The 21953-nt window shown below is 41.9% G+C and overlaps 1 protein-coding gene across 1 annotated transcript in view; it reads right to left on the reverse strand.

The window, feature by feature from the left end:
* Positions 1-21953, reverse strand: part of EEPD1 (endonuclease/exonuclease/phosphatase family domain containing 1) — an 87407-nt gene that overhangs the window by 32063 nt on the left and 33391 nt on the right. The window contains exon 2 of the mRNA XM_054019659.1: positions 6010-6061. Coding sequence (XP_053875634.1) covers positions 6010-6061 — 52 coding nt within the window. The remainder of the gene's footprint in view (positions 1-6009; positions 6062-21953) is intronic.

Raw genomic sequence — 21953 nt, forward strand, 5'->3', positions numbered from 1 at the left:
ACTGCACAACTCAGCATTTTAAAAATAGGTTAGAAGTGCCTGAAATCCCCTGCAAACGGCAATAATAATTGTATAGCTATAAAGGGGAATGCAACAGAGTTGCCTCTTTTCTCCCATCCTCTGGATCTTTCCCTGGAACACCTGGCAATGCTAATATGCAGCACCCAATACTTAAAGGTATCGCTATCAAGCAAACAGAATGTAGTATCAGTTGCTATGCGGTTGACATTAGTGTTATAGTAAATAAACCAGCCTGCTCAACACCACACCCACTGTATTTCACGGATTCCTCTGTGGGTCTGTATCAGGATTCTGCATCAACAGGAATGGTCACACCTACTGGGCGGGTCCAAAATATCGATCCCCACATCTACTGCAGGGGTAGGCAACCTATGGCATGCATGCCGAAGGCGGCACACGAGCTGATTTTCAGTGGTACTCACACTGCCCGGATCCTGGCCGCCGGTCCAGGGGGCTCTGCATTTTAATTAAATTTTAAATGAAGCTTCTTAAAACATTTTAAAAATCTTATTTACTTTAAACATACAACAATAGTTTTGTTATCTATATTATAGACTTACAGAAAGAGACCTTCTAAAAACGTTAAAATGTATTACTGGCATGTGAAACCTTAAATCAGAGCAAATAAATGAAGACTCAGCACACCACTTCTGAAAGGTTGCCGATCCTTGATCTACTGTTTCACACTGGCAAAGAAGGGGGCATAAAAGATGTGTGCCCCACTTTTCAACCTGGTTCCACTTAAACTTGGATCACATCACAATACAAACAGAAGTGCACAAAGGTGACCTGAACTACTCTTCTCATTGCTGAGTAGGGTGAAAATAGCTAATAATGAACATATATCCTATGAATTACTTGGATTTTGGGATTGTCATCAATGCAGATAAATGCTACATGTTTTAAAACAAGATAATTATGTTCTTTTTATGGGAAAAGAAACAGCCCTATCTCCGAAACAGCCCTATCTCCTTCATATGATTTGGGGAGGAGAGAGAGACGGGGAAGGCAGGTCTGCCTGGAGGAAAAGGACCTACCAGATTAATATCTCTATCATTTAGCTTTCCATGCACATCCCCACACAAAATGTCAGAGTAGAAAGGATGCTGACATTTAGAGAACAGGCACATACCTCTACTTAACCCAGCTATCAAGTCCACTGGATATTAACTCTAGTAAGAACTCCAGTGTACATTAACCCAGTTCTCACCCCAGCCTGGGTAAGCCGCTCAAGAACATCACTCATTCCAGGCTAGACAATTCATTTCTAACCCATCCATACATTCCAGTTGACCTCACACTTTCAAAAGACTACTGAACAGACAACACTATCTTAAGAAGTAAAACTCCTAATACTTGACAAGAAACTGGCAACCTTGACATATCTGCTGTGTAAATATCAGAGTCTTTTATCATACAATCTAGTATATCAGTGATGATGACAACCACATGCCAATGTCATCTAATTTAAATCCTGAACTGAAGTCCACTGAAATTAATGGGAGTTCCATTGACTTCAGTTGGCTTTAGATCAGTCTCATAATGTACACATGCCCTAAATTATGTTCTTTTGGGAGGAAAATAAATTTAAAAACTATGCAAGGGCCTCTGTATGGCCTTGGAACTACCATACAATCCACATAACTGTGTCTGCTTCAGGATTTGACTATTCCAATCAACCGCATAAAGTGGATGTGCATTGCAGTGAGTGTGGCAACACATGTCTTACAGGGAAAATGGAGCTCTGAAGCATCTTTAACACACAGAGTATACCAGCACTTCATTGTTAACACATAGAGGGCCAGAGGGCCAGCTGGTGTGTGGAGCTGGGCTAATTTACACCAATTGAGGATCTGGCCCAGATTTTTTTTTTTTTTTTAAACCAGTGGCATCTTTGTTTTTGGAGGGGTAGGTTAGTCTTTTCACCATCATGAGAATGTGTGTGTGAAGTTTGTTTGCTTTGTAAACAGAGGTAGAAAAGTTCCAGGGAGGTTTCTTCCTGCATGTTCTGCTGACTTCAAAGCACCAACGAGCACAGAACAATAATCTTAGCATATTTGCTGTGCACAGCAAAACGCTCATGGGTTTGAACATAAAAACAGGAGCTGGGCTGGAATGTCACCTAGCTGGCTTTGCAGTTCAATCTTCTGACTATCTAAACAGATTTCTTCTTAAATTATAAGGCGTAGATTTCCCTTGAGGAGATATTTTTTCTCCCTATATTTATTTAATGTGAACTGGCCAAGAGTTTCTCATCTTTAATTAGGGACTGTATACAATTACTTTTGTAATATTTAAAATTTAGATAAGGTAGATAGTACACACCCCCACACCATGCCTATGTGGTGGTGATATCCATGTGATACACTGGAGAGCTATGTGACATCTTGGATTTATCACGTACCTTTAAACAGCTCATATGTGCTCTGCCAGCTAACCAATCTCCTCCAGGGTTGCATCCAAAGTTCAAATCCTCTAAGCATCTTTGCCAATCATGAGCAATGCAACCATCACAAATTCATGTTGTTAAATCCTTTCTACCACACCCAATCATCTCATGATTTCCCCATATGTCCCTGTGTATGACAAAAGATAGAAGTGCTTTTCAAACAAAGGACCGTGAGTTCTACAGTTTAAACTGCCAAATAAGCAGCACTGTTGTAACAGATGAGGTAAGCTGAGGCTGAGTAAGGGAGAACCAGACAGATTTGGAGGTTTAAGATATGACAAAATGCTTCTTATAGCTAGAACTTACTAAGGATCCAGTAAAGCACTTAAGCACATGCTTAACTTTAAGCATGTGAATTCTACTTAAGTCAATGAGACTACTTACATGCTTAAAGTTAGACATGAGCCGAAGTGTTCTGATGGACTGGGGCCAAAAGGAAAACAAATGGGCTTTCCTTAAGAGTCTCTCTCTGTCTGGATTTGAATTGTAGTAGGGGCTCACTGGGGGAAATTCTTGGTTAAGGACTCACTCTTCTTATATGACCCAATCCTGTTCCATTGAAAACAACAATTCTTCTACTGACTTCAATGGGAGCAGGCTATGGCCCAAATTCCTCCTAGAGTCCAATTTTACAATTCTCACTCACATTCAGTAGCACTTACTTGTGTCAACAGTCCCATTGAAGTCAAGTGAAATAACTGCTACCTAATGTGAGTAAGGGTTGCAATACTTAGCCCAGAGCAACTTGCGCTAGCTAAATCCAGACAATTTCACCTCCTGGCTGGGTTCCCAAATCCTTAAAATTTGGGCAGACCCTTGTGGCAGATTTTTTGGCTTAAAAGGGCATTGTCAGGCTAAATTTGGCCAGTTTCTAAAATTAAACTTCTACAAAACCCCAGAACAATGTAAATGTTTCCATTATTATTAGAATTAAATAATAACAGGTTTGTTTTTTACAAAATACAAATATTTCTTCACACTGTACGAAGCCCCATATGTTGCAGCATTGTTCTAGTCTATGAGTACCTGAAAGTAAAACTGACCAATCTATTTATTGTCCAAGTTGGGAAAAATGCAAAAAGTAAATGAACATAAGTAGTTAAAGATGAGATTAAAAAAAAAAAAAAAACACCACCAACTTATGCTCTTGAAAAATCAAAATATAAAGGTAAATAATTTAAATATACAGTTAGATCTTTATCTTGCTCTTTTTCTTGTGTTTAAGGAGTGTGTGTCAAAAACTGACATACTGAATCAGGCTATCATAGGCTGTTTTGATCCTACTACCATCAAGGAGGTGCTATGTTCATAGCTTGAGAAACTGCTAACTCCTACCCCCGCTCTGTGAGTCAAGGCAGTGCTGTCAGCCCCTCACTTTCATGAGCATCTCCCCAAAATCCAGATAAACTTTTAAAAAAGGCACAAAACCCTGTTAATAGTTATTGCCTGATCAATTGTTTCCCCATATCTAGGCTTTGATTCTGCAAAGACCTATGCACATATTTAACTTTACTCACTTCCATGGGACTTTGCCTTCAGTGGGACTACTCCACCATGTGCAAACTTAAGCATGTGCACAGGTCTCTGTCAGACTGAGGGGGAGCTCTTTCTTCTCCTCCTCCTCCTCCACAGATGTTCACATAAAACCTTTGTAAGTATATTATATCTCACCCTTCTTTCAAAAATCAACACAGGATTCTGTATCAAGAAATGAAAAATTAGGCTACTGAAGTTAAAGAAAATATATTATTAGTGAATACCCAGTAAGATGATGTGACAAAGGCCAGAAAACGTATTAAAGGAAAAACACCTTTGTTAAAAACTCAGCTAGCTTAAAAAAAAACATCCAAGCACCTTTAGATACAAGAAATCTAAGGTGTACGGATTAGTAAAAGATATTTAATATTTTGTTTTATTTCTACAACACTATAGGATTAAATAGCAATTTAAAAGACAACGTGAGTTGCATATTCCACAGAGGAACTCTAAGTAGATAGCACGGAGATCACTATTCTAGTGACGCGTGCTTAAAAAAAAAAAATTACAAAAAAAAAAAGGATGGGGAGTGCAAAATGTTCCTGTACGTATATAACACAACACTGTTATTTTCCAGGGGGATGAATTGGCCTTTTTAATTCTTTAAGCCTGGCATAGTATCAAAGCAGATATAAAACAGTCACAGAGCTCAATTTAGAAACATCATTTTTCTTATGTTGAGCTTTTATGAAGAGCTTCCTGCAAAGCTACAAACAATGGTCTGTCCGGCAGTCACACCACACTGAGGTCACCCTTTCTTGCAAGGTCTTGTTTAAGGAGGCATTTTGCCAAAAGGTAAACAAAGGTCTGCCAAAGACATGTGGAATTAAAAGTCCATTGACCCTCAAAGAAGGATGCTAGTAGATCCACCACCAGAAAGAACAACAACATCATCATATGCTTGTTATATATATAAAATGGGTGGGTGGGTGTATAAAAAGAAAGAAGGATCAGATATTTGATGCCCTTAGCCAGAAATCTTGCTCTTATCCTACTGAAGCCAATGAAATTACTCCCATTGACTTAAAGAGGTGTGGTTAAGGCCCTTTGTGAAACTCATCCTATGCAAAAACAAAGCTCAGGACACAGACACAACTTGTGCTGACCCTCTGCACGCAATACCAAGGGTTGTTCCTGTTGTTCAGGACTGAGGTAGTTCTCTACACACCTTCATTCTATATCTCCTAGTATTTATAGAATATTGATCATATGAAATGAATGCAGGGCAGGCCATAGCAGCTTCAGATTGAGTGGACAACAAATAGGATGTCTGGTTCTCCATGGAATAGATCAGTATTTTTGAAAGATCTGAAGCTGGAGTGATTATAAATACATGATTTTTATGATTTACATGAAAAGTCTGGCTCTGGTGTATATGGCTCCTTAAATCTGCTCACTCAGATCTCAAGTGGTCTGTTTGTGGTACATTCTTGGCCTTGTCTCAATAGGAAATTTATGCTATAAATTTTCCTTCGTTGCCACCAGAACAGCTTCACTGTTGGGATCGCTAGTGTAGACTAGATGCCAGCAACTGCCATTGTCTTAAACACATGTTTTGTAGACTTGTTCTGAGTACCAAATTGTTGGAGCCCTCTCTACATCAGTGGTCCTCCCTCTGCATAAAACCACTTTTGCCCTGGCCAGGCCCCTCAGGCTCCAAAGGGATGTAGCACAGAATTAGGGTCTTCCTGACCTCTTTGGACATTCCTCACTCTTTTTGCAAACCATGTACTTCACCTAGCTTTGGAAATGCTCCTACAAACAGATTAGAGAGAGATTTCTTTTCAAATCCTGCTATAACATACAAAAGCCTCTAGAGAATACAATCAGTCCGGAACAAATGTTGTCCCTCTGACTCTATGTATTGTGAAGCTGAAAAGAAGTCCTACTTGTTTATGTTTTACGCTGTTTGATTTCACATGAAGTTTGGAAACCCTGCTGACATTAAAAGATTTGAGCTTGAATACATTTTATTGTTGTTGTATAAAAGGTTAAAAAAATACCTTTTCCAAAGCATCTCTATCGAACAGCTCCTGCACTGCCAAGAGCTTGATGCTGTAAGAGAAAGAAACACAAAAAATGAATCATTTAATGGAAAACATTTCCAAAGCACTAGTTATACTAGGTTTGAAATCTTGCTCTTATTTTTTTTTCTTTCAGAAGGTTTAAAATGCCTGTTGCATGATGCAGCATGCAGGAGTCTTACAATAAATCGTGGGACAGGCACTGTTATGTGCTTTGTTTGATCTGATATAGCTGTCCTACATAGACTTTTTGGTTCCTAAATTAGTAAACATTCAAATTTGCCGTATAAGAGTAGTCACACTGGTCATCCCATTCGAACAGTTTAAAACAACACTGAAAGATCTTTTGAAAACAAATACTGAAGAAGTATTTAACAGAACGGTCATTTTTCTATCCAAATATTTACATCTCTGCAGTTGCTCTTTAACCAGTTTTGTTCTTCGATATCAACAATTTACCAATTTCCATGGTATCCATCACTGGATATTTGGGACACTATGCAAAAATTTTACAATATTTAAAACAGAACTGGGCTCAAGACATTAAGGGGAGGGAAACAAGTTACACACACACACACAGAGAGAAAACTGCCCAGAAAGAAGTACACCAGACCCTCGCTAGAACGTGCATCTATATAGCACGAATTCGCATATAACGCGGTCATGGCCATGGATCCCAAATTTAATTACAATTCATTTTAACGTGGTCCCCGCTATAACGCGGTATGGCGGGTGGGTCCCAAATCCCGCGTTCTAGCAAGGGTCCGGTGTATATGATTTACCCCTTTTCTATTCAAAGCCTTATTCCCTCACCGTTACACAAAACTCTTCTTTATTTAACCTATCACTGATGGCCAACAAAGGGCTAAATTTTGTTCACCCTAGGCCAATGACTTCAATGGCACTGTAAGTAAGACAAGCAGTATTTGCCCTATAAGGCAAATAAAAGATGTGAAGTCATCACTAGGTGAAGGCATGCACTGAAGTCCCAGATCTACACTGGCATCATTATCTTAATCAGGATGGAATACATTATGTGGAAATTACCTCCCTATCTGTTTGCTGCATTCAGTGGTCAAACCATTGCTCCAGTTCTTTGTACACGTGCCTTTTTAGTACAAATCCCATTCTAACTCCTGTTGTATGTTTACTGACTTTTTTTCCCCACTCTGAGCCTGATATGCACAAAATCCAGGGGATTAACTCAAGGTTCACAGGAAACACACTCTCATTTTTCATCCAGACAATTAAGCAAAGGCTATGGTCAAGCTCTAATGTAAATGGGCATTGACTTCAAAGGAGCTATGCTGATTTACACCACAAGAGGATTTGGCCCTGTTTGATCTTTCATGAGAGAAGAGATTATAAACTAAACAAGTGCCTTTTAGGTCAGTTTACCACAATTCCCCTTAAACTGGTTCTGAACACAGTTGGCTGCTCAGTGGAAGGTAAAGCCATGTTAAACATTAAAAATACCACTATACTTGATGCTAGAAGGAAGCTAGTTTAGGGCAGGATCCCATGTGGTACTGAGTGATCATCCTCAACTCCAGTGGGAGCAGGGAGCCCTTAGTCTGTATGTATTTCAGTTTTGTAATCTTGACTGTGGTTTTGAAAATAATTTAGCACGATTTGGACTCATCCACAATGACCAGGTAACTTAGCTCAACATCAGTCTAGCAGGAAATGGGGCTGGAACAGTGTGTTAAAATCCAGGTCTTTCTGTATTTCCCCACCCCAATCCCTTGCCCGAGGTCGGAACCCCCTCCTGCACCCCAACCCCCAGCCCCACCCCAGAGCCCAGACCCCAGTCAGAGCCAGCACCCCAACCCCCTGCCCCAACCCGGAGCCCCCTCCCACATGCCAAACCCCTCAGCCCGCGCCCCCTCTAGCACCTGATCCCCTGTCCCAGCCCTGAATCCCTCCTGTACACCAAACCCCTCATTCCTGGCCCCACCCAAGCCCGCATTTCCAGCCAGAGCCCACCCCCCCTCCAACACCCCAACCCCTTGCCCCAGCCCGGAGCCTCCTGCTGCACCCTGAACCCCTCATTTCTGGCCCCACCCCAGAGCCTGCACCCCCAGCCCAAGCCCTTACCCCCTCCCACACTCCAACCCCCTGCCCCAGCCTGGTGAAAATAAACGAGTGAGTGAAGAGTGGAGAAGAGCAAGCGACAGAGGGAGGGGGAATAGAATGAGTGGGGGCGGGGCAAGGGTGTTCGGTTTTATACAATTAGAAAGTTGGCAACTCTAATGTCGGGGCATTATCCTACCTGTAGAGAAGTAGAAATCTTGGCCACTCTCTATACTAGAGGATTTTAGGGAAAAAATCCCATGCACAGTACCCTCAGTTAAGTTGCATTTCTAATCAAACTGGTAGGAGCTCTGGTGCAGATAAGGCTCTGTGGTTTCCGGTGTCTTTACAAGTGAAAAAATGAGCATAACAGTGAGGAATCAGGTATCGTTTCCCCCTCCTTTTTTTGCAAACTTCAAGTCCAAATACCCATTTTATACCAAACTCACCTCTGAAGGAACCATAAGTACTTTTTAAATACATTACTTATAAAGAGTGCTGGTCATTTCACATTTTGGACTCAATTCAAACCTATCTGGGTAGCAGGTACAAACTTTGCACCCACTGTACCAACAGGGTCACTGGAGAAGTCAAAAGCACTGTTTGCACTTTTTCTTGCTCATGGGGCTTCACCAGTAGACATCAGGTATAACGTACAGTCAAGGCTCCATGGACTGAAGGCTAGCCAGAGTACGCAATAAATCAGTAGCTTCAGACATGCCACCTAGCAGAAATGTGTGTCTACTTACGGATTGCAATAATTGACTGCAGGTCTCCTGGCAGGACAAGAACATTCTCCACCACCAGCATTTTGCATTATGCTGATATTGCCACTCCGATTACCATGCTTTCTTTCCAGTCTTACAGCCAGCCACTTAACAGATTGTCCATGTGACCCTGAGGAAGCTCCACTTTTCACCAGTATACCCATGTATTTGCATCGCAGCAGGGAATGTTGCTCACAGCCACTGCTGAAATGAGTCAATGATTCTGGACAGCCACAACAGTGTATTTAAGGCTTAAAAACTGATTTACTTCTGAGGCCATGCTAGGAACTGATGCATAAGTCTGCCAGAGGAAGCCATCTGCAGTGCACAACTGCAGTGAAGTTTTATTGTCCTACAAACCCCTGGAACTAAGCTGCATATTCCTGACTGGCATCTTATTTATTAACTAGTGTATACACCGCTACCTCGCTATAACGCGACCCGATAGAACATGAATTCGGATATAACGCGGTAAAGCAGTGCTCCGGGGGAGGGAGAGGAGGGGTTGCGCACTCCGGTGGATCAAAGCAAGTTTGATATAATGCGGTTTCACCTATAATACGGTAAGATTTTTTGGCTCCCGAGGACAGCGTTATATCGAGGTAGCGGTGTGTGTGTATATATATATATATACACACACACAGATATAAAGCACTCCTGTAACAGAAGCTGGCATGACACAAGGTTAAATCAAGCCCTTTTCACTACATTTCCATGCCTTCCACTAAGAATGGTCATGTTCTCAACCAGTGGTTCTCAAACTTTTGTACTGGTGACCCCTTTCACATAGCAAGCCTCTGAGTGCGACCCCCCTAATAAATTAAAAACACTTTTTAATATATGTAACACCATCATAAATGCTGGAAACAAAGCGGGGTTTGGGGTGGACGCTGACAGCTTGCGACCCCTGAGGTAATAACCTCACAACCCCCAGTTTGAGAACCCCTGTTCTAAACCCTAAATATACCTGTCTTCACTTTCATGTATTTCAAGCTTTCATACCTCTCCAAATTTCATAATGACCAGGTATAGTGAAGTATAAAACAGTTCCAGGCAATGCTTTTTAGGTCTGCCAGGTCTATTGCTATCAGTACAGAGAAGGCTAGTATCCTGATAAAGACAGTTCAGACACTAATATGCTTCCACCAAAGGAGTACATCAGAGAAAACGTATAGCTCTAATGCACTGCTGCTGTAAGAGTAGGAGGAATCTGGATATCTATTACAATTTACTGAGAATGCTGTACAATAATATTCTAGTAGAGAGAGGTACTTAAGGAAAAAGCAATGCTGAAATTAGAGAACCTTTCAATCTACTTATCGGAAAGCTCATAGCTGAGCAAATAAGCATTGAGCAAAGAATGCATTTCAATAAAAAATGCTTTTAAACCAGTGCAGACCCACTGCCTCTTGTTTTTCTTATTTTCTGTCCCTAATTCTATTTATTTATTTAATTTTTAAAATGTGCTTGTGAATTCCAAGGTTGTGAAAGAAGTTGGTACTGACACCCTGGTTCTTTATTTATTCACAGAACAAGTACAGCACTGGCAATGGCAGTACAACCCTCCCCACCCGGCACCATGAATACATCTTAATATTGGAGAAGCCACCTCTCTGGACAGGCAATGTGAACTCCAACTCCACTGAACTCTTGGCCTCTCAGAGGTGACTGTCATTCAGGGCAATAATTAGATAGTGATTTTTTTCCAGTGATGTGCATCCACTGGGTGATGGGTTGAGAGCCATTAACTTGCATCTAGGCCACTAGGCAGTTGTCATAGTACAGTAATAACTGTGTCACTATATATCTGGGCTGAATTTGAACTCCATGCTTAGTGGCTAGTTAAAGGTTCCCTATCCAGTTACCCCCTCCCCCCGCCACTGAGTGACCAATCACTAACATTCTAAGCTTGCACAGGACGAACGTGACACAGTTCATATGGAGGAATTCCTGTACATAAGTTCACTAGAAGTTCAGTGCGATCAGGCAGACAAACAAAGTGGTTCAGTAAAAAGATCAGACTCAGATCTATACTGCCGATAATGCAAACTGTGATTTTGCCTTTCCCTGGCAAATAATGCAGCACTAGATGCTTAATGTGCAAATTACTTTCATTTCTCTAGCTGCTTGTAACCTTCATAAAGCATTTAATTTCTGATCAGAAGCAACACGAATAGTTAAGGTGGCTGCTGATTCTACCTATTTACTGGTTCATTTGTAAAAACACTATTTGTAGAGTTCAGTAGGTAATTTGACCTTCCATGGCTGAAAGTGAGAGATGAGGTGCCAAACTGGCATTACAATTGCCACTCTCACTATTGGTCCCTCTGTTATTGCATACTCTCTTCTACAATGCTATTCTGGTTCCTTGCTATGCTAAAGCCCATTAGAATTCCTCCGACCTGCCATGTGTTCTTATTTAAAACTGAATGTACTCAGTTAGAGCAAAAGGGTGTTTACATGAAGAAAGGGATCAGTTTCCTTCATCCGATTGATTTATAGGGCTGCAATAGTCCTAGTCAGCAGCCCAGGACCAACATGAAGCTTCTTTATTATAGAATTAAAACAGACCACAGTTTTCTAGTCTTTTCTACAGAACCTCACTGTTTCCACTAAGGCTATGTCTGCATTGCAATAAAAGACCCACGTTATGGCTGCGGCTCACCCAGGTCAGCTGACTCGAGCTCGGAATGCAGGGCTAAAAATTGAAGTGTAGACGTAAGCTCTGAGACTCCAAGGTGGGGTGGGTCTCAGAACCCAGGTTCCAACCCATGCTCGAACATCTACACTGCAATTTTTGGCCCCGCAGCCCAAGCCAGAGTCAAATGACCTAGACTCTGAGACTGTGCTGAGGGGTTTTTATTGCGATATAGATGTACCCTATATTGCACTGGGGATTTTTCCAGGGCAGTCAGTGTTGGTGAACCCAAACCTGAATCCTCACCATATCAAGGTTCATTTCTTGGGGAAGATGTCAAAGATACTGCCTTTGCTCATTCTCACTGTGCAGTGTCTCTCACTGGGTGGGCTACAATCCACTAACTGGGGAGTTCTTTAATAGCCATTTCCTTCTATTCCTTCCAAGTTAAAAAAAGAAAGCCCAAAAAACATTTACCTGTGGCTCTTTGTGCACCTTCAGCTTGGAAATGTAGTGTCTTTACTGGGAGTTCAGTGCTTTTGAAAATCAGGTCACTTATTCAAGCACCTACATATGGACTTAGGAGTCCAATTTTAGGCACTTAATTTAGAAATTCTTGGCCTAAAGCACCAATCCTGCAAACACTTAAGTGCCTTCACAACTCTACTCATGTAAAGTTATTCATGTGATTATGTATTTGCAGGGCTGGGGCGTAGTTCAGGAAAGGGAACCTAGCTCCTTGGTAAGTAGGAGTAGAGCTGGGAGGTTTGACTGAAGATACATGGTTCTGGGAGATCAGGTTTGAGGCACACTGTCAAGGCAGCATGAAGAAGCTTGTGTTTCTGCTACCTGTGCCATAGCTAACTGCACCACACTTGTTCTGTGAATACACAGAGCGTGATCAATCCCCAGGGATGTCAATCCAGCCATCATTAAACACATCACACTTTTTTCTCTAAAGCAGCCAACCTCAGTGTAACCTTGGAACAGTGTAACTTATTGGACAGCCAATAATGACTACCTCTTACTACTGCACTGATTGCAGTGCAAGTCTGGTAAAGAGCAATGATGATGTCCAATAATTTCTGCTTTCTACACCAGGCTCTTTATTGGTCCCAGTTTGCTATCCAGCAGCTAGATAAATTGATCTCAATTCACTCTGCAGTGCTATAAATCCTGGTTCAGTGATTAAGCTTCTCTAGAAGCCTCATACTTTCCACTAGTCAGCACACAAGCCTGACTAAAGTTAACAGACAGAAATGCCACTTGATTTCTCTTCTCTCTGGCTCATTTTGCAGTATATAGCTGTACTTAGTCACCCTCAACTAAACATCATGGACATAATATAAAGCCATTCAACCACAAATAAGCTACATTAAGTAGTAGTAAAGGGTCCACCTTGAACCCACAAACTTCTCCCCATCACACTACCCCTTCCCCCCTGACAAACTACTCTTGAGATAAGGCCCTGTAACTATGTTTCAGCCCAGGGTCTGTTATGGGATGTTAGGGGAGTGGAGAGCAGCAACTGCACACACAGACGTGACACACCAAGGACTGAACCAGAGAGAAAAAAATCCTACAACTTGAGTTAAAGAGCAACACTTCTGTAGCTGGGGGCTGTATCAACTCATATGGACCATAGCACAGCGGGGGATCTGGAACGCACATTCCCCAGTGGGTTCTACAAGCACAGAGGAAGCGACTGAAACATTTTTTCTTTTCTCTTTTTCCATTTCAATTATTACATGGCTCTTTGGTATCCTGTGCTGCCCTACCAGTTCCCTACCTTCCCAACCCTTTACTTCTGAAGTACAGGCAACAGAGACACAGACTGTATCTCTCTTTCTCCTCCTCCTTCTACGACTATTATGCTACAAAAAACAAGGAGACTTAATTTTGTAGGGCTCAGGGACATTATATTGTGGGCCTGATTCACATTGGATTAACTTCACTGAGTTGCAGCGCCATTAACTGGAATAACACAGGAATGAATCGTGTAGAAGATACACATGTGCATGCATGAACATAAAGAGGGAAATATCAAGACTAAGAAGAGCAAACTTCTTCCAGACATTCCAGACATTCCAAAAGTGAGTGAGAAATGCTCAAAAACATGTCTCAAAACATTACTGGGAATCTAACATTTCTTTTCATGTCCTCATTCTCTTTCTCCTTCCTATATCTGTTCACTACACACGGATGCAAAGTCATGGTACTGACACCTGTGATGATACTTACCAAAACTGATTAGCCTACTCTCTGATGTAACTCTACTTTAATCATTACAGAAGGCCTCTCAAGACCATCAACAAATTTGCAGGTATATGTGATTTTTGCTGTGTAGTAGCAAACCTTTGTTCCCCTTTGATGCAGGTGGCATAAAAGTATAATACTGCCGATCAGCAAATAGAAATGCTGATACCTATTCCCTTCTCTAACCAACATAAATAAAAAGTCACCTTTAATGTCTTTGTTTTCAGTTCACAGTTGACAAATACCAATCCAAAAAATACCACTAAGTCTATTCATATTAAATTACTCCTGGGGGAATTCTGCATCACTGCACAATGCAGAATTTCACAGAATTCCCTAAAAAAGCAACAGAGGGTCCTGTGGCACCTTTAAGACTAACAGAAGTATTGGGAGCATAAGCTTTCGTGGGTAAGAACCTCACTTCTTCAGATGCAAGTAATGGAAATTTCCAGAGGCAGGTATAAATCAGTATGGAGATAAGGAGGTTAGTTCAGTCAGGGAGGGTGAGGTGCTCTGCTAGCAGTTGAGGTGTGAACACCAAGGGAGGAGAAATTGCTTCTGTAGTTGCATAGCCATTCACACAGTCTTTGTTTAATCCTGATCTGATGGTGTCAAATTTGCAAATGAACTGGAGTTCAGCAGTTTCTCACAGGACCCTCTGTTGCTTTTTACAGATTCAGACTAACATGGCTACCCCTCTGATACAGAATTCCCTGTTTCCCCCATAGAATTTCGGGCCGCCACTAGGGACCGCTGGACTCTGCAGAGCCCATTTCGCAGTGAGTGGAGCACGGAGCCTGGCGGGGCTGGAGGCTGCATTCTCATTTGATCCTCATTCTCCCAGGGATGGGAGAGGGCCTGAGAGACCCAGCTCTGGCAAAGGGCGAGGAAGGGCAGGGCTGCACCACACCATATCCCCCGGCGGGACAGTAAAGAAATTGGGGAAAGTAAAGGCTCTGGGCGGGGCTGGTGTCTGGGTCGGGGGCTGCCCTGCGGCTCAGCTCTGGGGGGGGAAGGGAGGCTGGTGTCTGGGGGCTGCCCCACAGTGGAGCTCTGGTGGGATGGGAGTGCAGGGTCCTGGGCTCTGGGGGCCCCACACAGCCCCCTCCCTTCCACCACCCCACAACTGGAACTGGGTTGTTGTAAGGGTTTCTTTAACTCTCTACGCCAGGGGGAATCTTTTTCGCTATTGTTTGTATTGTTGACATACTTGTTGACAGGTATTTTGAAATAAATTACTAAAATAACAAACTGGAGTGATTATATTGTGTTATTTTGACAAATAAAATATGCAGAATTTTAAAACATTGTGCGCAAAAATTTTTGGTGCAGAAGTTTTGTTTTTTTGGCGCAGAATTCCCCCAAGAGTAATATTACACCCTTATAATAACAGAAAGGTGTCTTATTTGTCCGTACTATAGTACATATTGGCTTCCTATTACATTTAACTAGCGTCATTAACCCCTACTTAAAACTAGCTTACGGTATTTAGAATAGTTCTGTAAATTAGGGAAAACATGCTGTGTAATATTTTTAACCTTCAGGGCATATCGATTTTCTCGGGCTTTTGTCAGATAGGATGGACTAGGAAACGTGTTGTGTGTGTGTGTGTGCGCGCGTTTGATTTTTATTGAGTCATTTACATTGGGCTTGGGCAAATCATTTAACTGACACTGAGTGATCAAAATCTGACCATGGGAAGAAAAAAGGCCAAGTTTTAAAACAAAGATTAGAAGCTCATAAAATCAAAGGTGACTGAGTGTTTCCAAATATAGAACTATATTATACTGGCCTTTCACATTTGGCTCCCTTTCTTGGATCTTCTGAATCACTTCCCGCCCGAATTATATTTAGTAGCTCCAGAAACTGCACCTTTTCCAATCCAATCGTACCTCACTGCACCAATGAAAGACTGACTAAACCCTTAATTAAATGATACTAAGGATGTTTTGGAAAGGGCACGTAAATGTGATCAATGTTTTGCCACCGTTCCTCCATCTGTAATGATTATTTTTAATACAATTAATACTAAGGCAGTGTTGGGAATTAACTGGAGAATTAGTTCTGTGCTCTTGCAAAATGGCTTTAAACTTGAGAAATAATCAAATGTAATTTCAGGTTATTTGCCTCCCTGACTCCCAAGAATGCCTGAGCCATATGCAAATACCTCTTTCAATGTTAAAATGCGCATCCTTCTCTCACCTACTCTCAAATTTTTAAGGCAATATTACTTGGACTCCACTGTCCTATTTGCACATTTCAATTTCTCAAAGAGAGATAGGCATGTGAGTTTAAAATCCTACAGAGGATACACTGGACTTCAGCACACTTGTTCAAACAGAGCTCCACAGACCAATCATATGTTCTGATGGTGTGACACATTATTTGGCAATGTCTGAATACTAGTAAATATTGGTCCAGTGTTATAGAAATAGAATAGAGTCATTGGTTACTGGCTGAATCAGCATACAGGAAGGACTTCAAAGTCTTATAAAATTGAACAGTCTTCTCTTTGGTTGTGACAAAGAGACTGACCTTCAGACAGTGGGTCCTACTTTTAAGAGACTAATAGTTTGATGTGACAGTTGTGTTTCACAGAAGAATCTTATTCATAAGACTTAGGACTGGTATACACTTCAAAATTAGATGGTCCTAGCTATGTCACTCTAGGCTGTGAAAAATGTCGTGCCCTGAGCACCATAGTTAGTCAACCTAACCCCAGTGTAGACACAGCTAAGTCGATGGAAGAATTCTTCCACTGACCTAGCTACTGCTTCTCGGAAAGATGGATTTACTACATTGAAAGAAAATCCCCTCCCGTCAACATAAGAAGTGTCCACACTATGGTGCTACAATGGCACAACTGCAGCGCCATAGCTGTGCTGCTGTAGTGTAGACATGGCCTAAGTGGCAAAACTGAAGCACTGAAATGGGGGAAAAGTGACTCTCTATTGAATATAAAGGAAAACACAAATGAGAGTTATTAGATAGCATGCAAATGAGAGGTGCTGCAAAATTACAACTGAGGCATTGTTGGGAAAGCTGGGATTGGGGGAGGAATGGTGGAAAAATCCAGGACTGTGTTTTGGTAAAGAGAATGTTTCTATAGAGTTTTTTTTTATTTTTACATATAGTTTGTATTATTGTTGTTAAACTTCAATAAAGACATTTATATAAAAGGATAAAAGAGAGTGCATTGTAAGAGTAGTTGAGCCAAGATCCTCCCTCAAAGACAATTGGGTAGTTAAGTCCCACTGAAATCAATGGGCATTAGGTGCCTAAATACCTTTGAGGATCTGGGCCTTACAGACTAAAAAATGAAATCTGTAAGTTTACATTATGTACATTTTAAGGACTTTTCTCCTCCTCCTCACAAAAATCAAAAGCAGTTTATTGGATTATTACATTTAAGGTTAATTCTGCAGAGTCATTTTCGAACTGCTTTAGTCACCTGTAATGAAAGACCAATAAGACATCAGAGTTAGCGTTCATTGCAGCATGTGGTTAATCGGCTGCGTGACTCACTGCCTCTAATGTATGTAAGATAATTGTTGCAGCTCACTAATGATTGTGTCCAGCAGGTACTTAGAGCAAAACAGATTAGAAGCAGGGATCAAAATACTTCTCATTCCTCGTTAGCTAGATTGACCCCATTTTCGGAATAATCACCAAACACAAACAGTCTGAGTCACACTAGCCAGGTCCCATCTTTTATTAGTTTACCCGTCACAGAGCAGGTGAGTTTATCAAGGCACATAAATGTTGATCAGGTTTATGCAGCTTAAAACTGCCTCACACACAAAGCAGAGCAGCTTCAGTTAAATGAAGGAAGGTGTGCAGAATACAACACACACACACACACACCTTCCAGGGACTGCATAAACCATCTTGACACTTACCCACCACCTTGATCAACTGTGAGGACCTGCCATACATGTATAAAAACATAAAGATGAGACTTTGTCAGCCTGGCTGAAGCCTAGTCCTTGCCAGAAGAGGGTCTGCTAGAATAAATATACTAGTAAACCCTCCTAGTGCAAGTGCAGCTTGTATCAGCAGAAGAGTGCTTTTTGCTGGTACAGCTTATACTGACTCTCTCAATGAAATAAGCTCTATCAGCAAAAGCACTTTTTTTGCCAGTATAATTGCACCTACACTAGAGCCACCACAGAAATGTCATTTAAAAAAAAAATTAACACCTCTAACCGACATTACTATACTGACAAAGGTTTCTAGTGTAGACCTGGCTTAAGAATACAGATGTTCCACATTTACAAAATAATCAGTTTTGTATATTAATCAGTACATATCACATAATGGACAAGAATGTTAAAAGGGTTAACTGCCAAATATAAATCATCAGATATCCGGCGGAACTCTTTTTACGGCTATACCATATGAGAAAGTACACTGTAAATAACTAGACAAATGGACCCACAACTAGAGTTGACATTAAAGTCAATGGGAGTTTTGCCTGTGTCTTTTGACAGCAGCATTAGGTCCATTAAAAATAGAACACTGCAATCAAAAAGTTAACACCAACATCAACCAATTCTCCCCTCAGGACACACTGGCTACTGCTACTGAGAGTCCATTTACAGGAATTTCTGAGAAGCAACAGGAGTAAACTGCCAACTGCCATGTGGGTATGGGAAGTTTAGGGACTTCTTTCCAACAGTTAATTTCAAAAGCCCCATATTAACGTCACATGTGAAGTTGCATGAGTCACAATTGGGTATTTAGCTTGTTGGGCGTTCTCAATGCCATGTACAGCATCAGGACCACAAAGCAAATCAGAGAGTTTTTCAATCAGGATCCAGCTGCTTTTACTGTAATGATGATTTTAAAGTGTAACATGGCTCCATGAAACTGTAACCTCAGGTTAGCCAGAAGCCACAACCTCATACAGACATCGCTCACTGTACCAGAATAATGTCAAACGGGTTTGATTTAAACCTTCTGGGGATGCATCATGTATCTGTAATTCTAATCCAGGGGAGAATTTAATCCTTCCCCAACTCTGTGAGCAGAGCAAACTGGCTGAATCTGCACTATCTGAGCCAAGTGCTATCCCGGAGGCAGGCTCTGCTCAGTACGATGACAGAATTTTCTAGCAACGCTGTTCTGAGTGGGAGATAGGAGCAACTAGAAAATAAAGAGTCTGCAAGCAATATAAATGTATATTAAGACAGGCTCTGGCTGATTTTAATGCATGATGCAAGAACCAACAATTTGCTAACGCTTCCCACCTTAACTGATGTAAAAACAAAACATATGGTGGAGCTTTGGTGAAGAACAGAATCCTCTATGAAATACACGATGGATATTAAAATGTAGGCCCGTTAATCTGTGCAGCAATCAGATATTACAATGACGGATTCTATGGAACACAGTAATAGCCATACCTTAGCAGACCGTTACCCTGTCTGAGAGTGGCGTGTGCTAAATCCTTCAGAGGATGGTGCAAGGTCTCACTGTGGAAAATACCTGAAGCTTCTATGTGTAAGTGGGGGATTTGTCCCATTGTAGCAGGGGAATTTCTGTGTACACATTACCCTGGCCAAGCCAAGTGATGAAAAAACATGAATCCCTGCCCTGATTCACTTCACCCTGGTACCTGCCCACCTTGACTTTCCTTCCCAGCCCTGTGTGAACAGGGCTCGTATCACACAGGGAGAATTGAGCCCCGAGGTTCTTGGCTGTTTACCTCAATCTCTCCGTGCACAATGATGGGGATGCCCCTACTCCAGAATACTCTAACTTGCTTGTTATCCTTTTAACTTGTGATCACTGCAATTCACATTTATTTACAACTAAAACCATTTTGTGTGGGATTAAACAACACTTCACACCGTAAACACTAGGATGAAATGGTTTGGGTAAGTTTCAATGCAGCAGTCTCCACAGTGCAATAAGCTTTACAGTTACAACAAATTTACGAGTCCGGTGTCTTTTTCCTGGAACTGGATGTGCTACTATGAGGCTCTCATTCACCACCTTTGGTTCTGGCACACCTTTCATGCCACGTCCCTTCTGAGGCTGGCACAATGCCCTCTTGACAGACCATGGGAAAGGGGCTTGTCTCTTCCTTTCTCCCTAGTTCAGCACACACAACCCTGCTGGGAGAGTTGGAAATTCCTCCCCACAACTATTGCCCTGATGCTTCTCTGGCTCCGGATGCTGCTCTGGCTCCGGGCAACTGCTTGGGCTGCTGCAGTCTCCCTTGGGCTGCAGCTCTGGTTCCACTGCTCTGCTCTGGGCTCCTGCACTCTCCCCAGCTCCACCCTGGCAGCCCGAGCTCATAGAGAGGATAGGCCCTGGATGCTCAGTGCCCTCATTGGCCTGCCCACCCTGTCAATCTGTCTCACTTGGAGAATTGTCCTCTCCCCGGTGGCCCTTAGGCCCTGTCAGTCCCAGGATCCTGACTCCTCTTCAACCCTTCCCCTTTCTTCTGGTATTGGGAGAGGGCCAAGTGAACCCCCACACACACACCACTAAGTTTCAGTAAGGGACCAACAGCCCCCTTACATATGGTTTGCTCCTTATCTAATATAACTGTGGATGTTACCACTACCTACAGAAACGTCTAATCCTTCATTTGAATGCCACTGAGCTCTTAAGCCTCCAGGGTACTTTGGAACACATTAATTATGCATCACATCAAAAAGTTTCTCTCTAGACAGGCATAACCAAGTGTTATTTTGCTTTTTCTAAGTTTTATTTAGAAAATATAATAGCCCAGTTATTTCACAATGGCTTATTACACTTGTCTTGTGTTCCTCTGTGGGAGGCAGTATGGCCTAGTGGACTGACACTCCAGAAATCTGTAAAAAGCAACAGAGGGTCCTGTGGCACCTTTGAGACTAACAGAAGTACTGGGAGCATAAGCTTTCGTGGGTAAGAACCTCACTTCTTCAGATGCAAGTAATGGAAATCTCCAGAGGCAGGTATATATCAGTGTGGAGTTAACGAGGTTAGTTCAATCAGGGAGGGTGAGGTGCTCTGCTAGCAGTTGAGGTGTGAACACCAAGGGAGGAGAAACTGTTTCTGTAGTTGGATAGCCATTCACAGTCTTTGTTTAATCCTGATCTGATGGTGTCAAATTTGCAAATCTGGGTTCTAGTCCCACCTTGGCCACTAGCCTGCTGGGTGACTTTATGCAAATCACTTTACCTCCCTGGCCTTAGTGATCCCATCCACAAATTGTGCCCACCACCTCCTGTGTAAAGTGCTTTTAGATCTACTGATGAAAAGCCCAATAATAATGATACTGAATCTTTTGGTCAATTATTGCAGAAAAGCAGGGTGTGGCTTTTGTAAGGAAAAAGCCACCCAGCTGTCTGAAGCGGAGAACATTACAGATCAGTGACCTTTTGAATGATTAATATTTGTGGATCAAAACTGAAGTGACTGCACACAGATGTTCAAATAACCTATCCTCATAGTGAAGCCTCCTGGGCTGTGTACTGAGGGGCAGGTTAGAGTAGAATCTGGCACTGAACCTGGTTTGAGGATTAATCTAAGTGCCCTGCTCCCAGGGTGTCAGTCATGACTCACTCTTTTTATATATTAAAAAAACAAGTGCTGCATTTGTCACAGTAATAAAAAAAATGCTTCGTGGTGACAGTCTCCAAACTCTCTGATCTGATAAGCTATCAGAATCGTACCATAGATCGAACACAACACAACACAACATTGTCCAGAGCAGGAAGCAACATATAAGGCAAGAGGCAGTGTAGTCAAGTGGACTAAACACAGCACTGGAAGTCAGGAACACCTCAGCTCTAATCCTAGCTCAGCCACTGACATGGCAAGTGGCCTTGAAATTAAGGGTCTGGTTTTCAGAGGAGCTGAGCGCCTGTTTACTTCAAATGGATTTGTAGGTGCCCAGCCCCTCTGAAAAATCATGCCTGATAGGAACACATTTTTTGTAATCGTCAGAATTAAGTGCACCAAACATGTACCCACTACCATGACTGCACACAAATCAGATAACTGCCCTGTAAATGACTAGTTATGCAGCTAACTGACCATTTTAAATTCAATTTGCCTATTTAAATACACATTTGTGATAATTATGTGTGCAAATTAGTTGAATGATATTGCATGTCTAATTTTGAAAGTCCAGAGCTTAACCTCACTGTCTCATGGTTCCCACACTTGTGGCATAACCACACTTACAGAACACC

Source organism: Malaclemys terrapin, chromosome 2 (genome assembly GCF_027887155.1).
Source record: "Malaclemys terrapin pileata isolate rMalTer1 chromosome 2, rMalTer1.hap1, whole genome shotgun sequence".
NCBI classification, from domain to species: domain Eukaryota; kingdom Metazoa; phylum Chordata; order Testudines; family Emydidae; genus Malaclemys; species Malaclemys terrapin.